We start from the raw sequence: 5000 nt of genomic DNA, 5'->3' as shown, positions 1-5000 counted from the left end.
TTTAAATTCAAACATGTCCTGATGATCATCTCGTGAAGCAGGTCAAATCATAGGAAGAAGGGAAAACAAAGCACAGAGTTACAGAGTTTTACCAATGAAGGGGATGAGGGAGTGGCTGGCTGGCTGGCTGACTGACTCTTGCATTAGTGAGATGGACAGCATAGGGGGTGAGGGTAGGTAGAAAGTCTTGTGTAGAAAAGCCATGGAAGAAGGGGAGGAGGGAGAACCATGCAGTCAGTAAGTTCAGAGGAGCAGTGACCATGGAAGTAACGGTAGAGGATGTCTAGAAACTGAGGGTAGTCAGGGAAAGAGGGTCCTTGATCTTACTAGAGAGAGAGAGAGAGAGAGAGAGAGTTCCGGTCCGAGGATGACAAAAAATGAAACCTAGCAGATAATTTACCTTTCCTTGTCAAGTTTCTCTCCCTCTCTCTCTCTCTCTCTCTCTCTCTCTCTCTCTCTCTCTCTCTCTCTCTCTCTCTCTCTCTCTCTCTCTCTCTCACACACACACACACACACACACACACACACACACATTTTGGGGAATCACATTTCGTCCCACAAATTCCCAAAGGTCATCTGTGTGTGTGTGTGTGTGTGTGTGTGTGTGTGTGTGTGTGTGTGTGTGTGTGTGTGTGTGTGTGTGTGTTTGAACCAGAACCGCCGTTTGTATTTAACATCCTCCTCCTCCTCCTTCCTCCTCCTCCTCCTCCTCCTCCTCCTCCTCCTCCTCCTCCTCCTCCTCCTCCTCCTGCAATGAATAACCACAAACACGAAAGATAACAAGAAAATTGGAACACTGAAGAGGAAAAGAAAATGTGGATGAAAAAGAAAAAGAGAGAATCCGAAGAATGTATGTATTGCAATAGAAAACCAGAAAGTAAAGAAATAGACAGATAGATAGATATATAGATAGATAGACAGATAGATAGATAGATAAGTAGATAAACAGATAGATGAAGTGAATATATAGGAACAAATAGATAGATCAGAATATTAAAAAGGAAAAAAAAATGATATGAATAGAAAAAAAAAAAAAAACAGATAGATAGATACAATGGAAAATTAATTAGACAGTTAAATAAATGAATAAACGAGAAAAAAAAATAGATAGATAAATGCATGAATAAATTAATAGAAAAAAAAAACATTATGAATAGGAAAATGACAATTAATTACAAACTTTTAAAGCGAAATCAAAAAGTTATAAGTTATCATAAAATTATAACTTAAGTCCATTGGAGCGTGACGAGGGGAAGGAAGGGAAGTGATGGGGGAGGAGAAGGGAGGGGAAGGAAGAGATGGGGAAGGGAAGGGATGGGAGAGAAAGATTGGAGGGAAAGGAAGGGGAGGAAGAAATGGATAGGGGAGGGAAAGGAAGGGGAGAAAGATATGGGGAGGGGAAGAGAGGGGAGGGAAGAGATGAGGAGGAGACGGAACGGAAGGGAAGAGATTGGGAAGGGAAGGGAGGGGGACGGGGAGGGAAAAGACTATGAGGAGATAGGAATGGGAAAGAAGGGAAGTGGGAGGGAAGGGAAATGGAGAGGTGAGGGGAGGAAAGGATAGTGAGGAAGGAAAGAAGGGAAGGGAAGGAAATGAAGAGAGAGAGAGAGAGAGAGAGAGAGAGAGAGAGAGAGAGAGAGAGAGAGAGAGAGAGAGAGAGAGAGAGACGAAAAAACTTATCAATAAATAGCATAGTGGGTGTTGACTGATTAATTCGTGTGTGTGTGTGTGTGTGTGTGTGTGTGTGTGTGTGTGTGTGTGTGTGTGTGTGTGTGTGTGTGTGTGTGTGTGTGTGTGTCTCTCTCTCTCTCTCTCTCTCTCTCTCTCTCTCTCTCTCTCTCTCTCTCTCTTTATATCTATCAGGCTTTCACTTTCACACACACACACACACACACACACACACACACACACACACACACACACACACACACACACACACACACACACACACACACACACACACACACACACACACACACACACCAGGTCAGGGTCAGAGTTGAAGGAAGAGCGTCGACCTGCCTGGGAAAAAAAGGTCAAAGTTCCTGATAGAGTAACTCAGGTGACGTCACGAGAGAGAGAGAGAGAGAGAGAGAGAGAGAGAGAGAGACTGTTGAGGAGGGCGTTGTATTTTTTTATATTACCTCCTCCTCCTCCTTCTCCTCTTTCTTTATCTTTCTTCTTCTTCTTCTTCTCCTCCTCCTCCTCCTCCTCCTCCTCCTCCTTCTCCTCTTTCTGATCATCTTGGGTCCATTAGGGAAACAGGTAAACAGGTAAGGAGTCACTAATTAGGCTCTGGACAGGTGTGGCTCCTGTCTCACCTGGGCAGGCAATTTTTCTCACCCTAATTAGCATTGTCATATCACGGTAACATTTTCACCTTTGAGAGAGAGAGGGAGAGGGAGAGGGAAGGAGAGGAGGAGGTATAAGGAGATTGGAGGAAAGGGGAGAGGGATAGGGAGGAAAAGGGAGGAAAAAGAGAGTCGACTAGTGTTTGGAGAGATGGAGAGACACTTTGGTGGAATTGAGAGGGAAGTGAAGGGAAGGGAGAGTTTGGTGGAGTGACGAAAGAGGGAGGGAAGTGTCTTGATGTAGATACTGTGTGTGTGTGTGTGTGTGTGTGTGTGTGTGTGTGTGTGTGTGTGTGTGTGTGTGTGTGTGTGTGTGTGTGTGTGTAGAGTGAGTAATGGAGGGGAAGAAAAAGGAGAAGTGGAGGATGAGGAAGAGAACAAGAAGAAAGAACGAAAGAGACTACAGTTTTAACATAAGAGTTCGTGGAAGAAACTAAAGAGAGAGAGAGAGAGAGAGAGAGAGAGAGAGAGAGTTTATTAGATATTCATGAACACTTGATCGAGAAAGCTGTTAGATCTACACTCAGAGCAACACTTGTACTGCAGACTACTGAGTGTTGTATTACATGACTGCCTTGCCTTTCCTACGGTGTTGGAATCCTTAAACACTCTATATTAGGGGATGAGGATTGGATATCGCCCCTGTGGTATCGAATCTCATCAATTCACTACTGATTACAATACCAAAGACTGTTTACGTTTATTTATTTAGTTGTTATCGTTAATTTTAGTAGTGAAGAGTATTAAGTGGCCATAAAAGAATTGGAGTTTATTTATGTGGTATCGAATCCCTTAAACGCGCACCAGTGGTTGAAATATGGTCTCTTCTCCACACGATTGGATTATTTATAGTGTTCATGTCCAGGCTTATAACGATGCTCTGTTAAGCCGAATTAACTGTTAAATTATTAGATTCTACCCCCCCTCTCTCTCTCTCTCTCTCTCTCTCTCTCTCTCTCTCTCTCTCTCTCTCTCTCTCTCTCTCTCTCTCTCTCTCTCTCTCTCTCTCTCTCTCTCTCTCACACACACACAGACACACACCTTCAGCCTTAGCAAGAACAATGAGCATCAGGAGTTTTGAAGAGTGTTTATGTGAATGCTAGTGATATTTTTGACAGGAATTTTGCTCTGAATGTGAAGGAATAACATTAAATACCGCTCACCATCTCTACGGCCTTTGAAAATCGTCTTTGTACAATAACAATGAGTATTTGGAGTTTTCAAGGGTGTTTATATGATGATGGTAATCGTTAAGCTGGGATTCTGCACACTATGTAGAAGAATAACACTATATACAACTCATCTATTATCTTAGTGTAGGATCAATGCGTTAACTAAACCCTTCAGTACAATGACGCGTTTTCATATTCATTCTGCTTACTATTTGACGATTTTATACAGCTTCAAAAACTTACGTGGAGGTTTAAAATAGTGAGAACTGTGGCCATTAATCTTGTGACGTCCATAGACACCTTCTAATGTCAGTAAAATCGTTCAATAATACACAAGACTCGTGGTAAAAAAAAAATAAATAAAAAAAAAAACGTCTCAGTACTGGAGTGAAGGAAGTGAATGTGTCTCAGCGAGTGGTCATAAGTGGTCCTTTATCCTTGTCAATCCTTCATCCTCCACAGTAGTCCAGCCACCACCACCGCCACCGCCGCCACCAGCACCACCGCCGCTTATTTCTTATTTATGTGACACAAGTAATCACAGCTTGTTGACTTACCCATGTTGATCTTTGCCATGATCTTGTGTGTGTGTGTGTGTGTGTGTGTGTGTGTGTGTGTGTGTGTGTGTGTGTCAATAGAAAAGATCAATTCCTTCATTAATTTTTTGTGTTTTCTTTTTTTATCTGTTTTTCCTCTTCTTTCATTAATTTATTCATTATTTCGTTCTCTCTCTCTCTCTCTCTCTCTCTCTCTCTCTCTCTCTCTCTCTCTCTCTCTCTCTCTCTCTCTCTCTCTCTCTCTCTCTCTCTCTCTCTCTCTCTCTCTCTCTCGTTTAATTATTCATTCGTGTATTTTTTCGCCTTCCTTCCATCCTCCCTTCCCATTCTTTCATTCTCATTTCTTCATTCCTTACTTTCAAATATTCCTTCATTCCTTTCAAGCCATTTACATTCCTTTCAGCACTTTCCTTCGTTTCCTTCCTTCCTTCCTTCCTTCCTTCCTTCCTGTATTTCCTCGTTCTTCGCTGGTTATTTTAATGGTTTGCTTTCTCACCTGTTTGTTTATTGCTCTAGTTACACCTGCAGTCACTCCTGAGAAGCCTTGATACAGTGTGTGTGTGTGTGTGTGTGTGTGTGTGTGTGTGTGTGTGTGTGTGTGTGGCAACGTTGACCTTGATAATGTTGCAAAATCTTGGGAAAATTATAAGACTGTTGTTATTTGTTGTTATATCACTCACTACAGTATGAAAATTTTTTCCTTCTTCTTCTTTCTTCTTCTTCTTTCTTCTTCTTCTTCTTCTTCTTCTTCTTCTTCTTCTTCTTCTTCTTTTCATCATTTTCTTCTTCTTCTTCCTTCTTCTCCTCCTCCTCCTCCTCCTCCTCCTCCTCCTTCCTTTGTATTCCTTTGTATTCCTCCTCCTCCTCCTCCTCCTCCTCCTCCTCCTCCTCCTCCTCCTCCTCCTCCTCCTCCTTCTTCT

At 42.3% G+C, this 5000-nt stretch overlaps 1 protein-coding gene across 1 annotated transcript in view; it reads right to left on the bottom strand.

The window, feature by feature from the left end:
• LOC123502947 (proline-rich receptor-like protein kinase PERK2) overlaps window positions 1-4084 on the bottom strand; it is a 62222-nt gene extending 58138 nt beyond the window's left edge. Inside the window, exon 1 of the mRNA XM_045252241.1 lies at window positions 4081-4084. Within this exon, the coding sequence (XP_045108176.1) occupies window positions 4081-4084 (4 nt within the window). The remainder of the gene's footprint in view (window positions 1-4080) is intronic.
• Between the last annotated feature and the right edge of the window lie 916 nt (window positions 4085-5000).

This window comes from Portunus trituberculatus, chromosome 13 (assembly GCF_017591435.1).
Source record: "Portunus trituberculatus isolate SZX2019 chromosome 13, ASM1759143v1, whole genome shotgun sequence".
Classification (NCBI taxonomy): domain Eukaryota; kingdom Metazoa; phylum Arthropoda; class Malacostraca; order Decapoda; family Portunidae; genus Portunus; species Portunus trituberculatus.
This window is presented reverse-complemented; position numbering and strand designations above follow the sequence as displayed.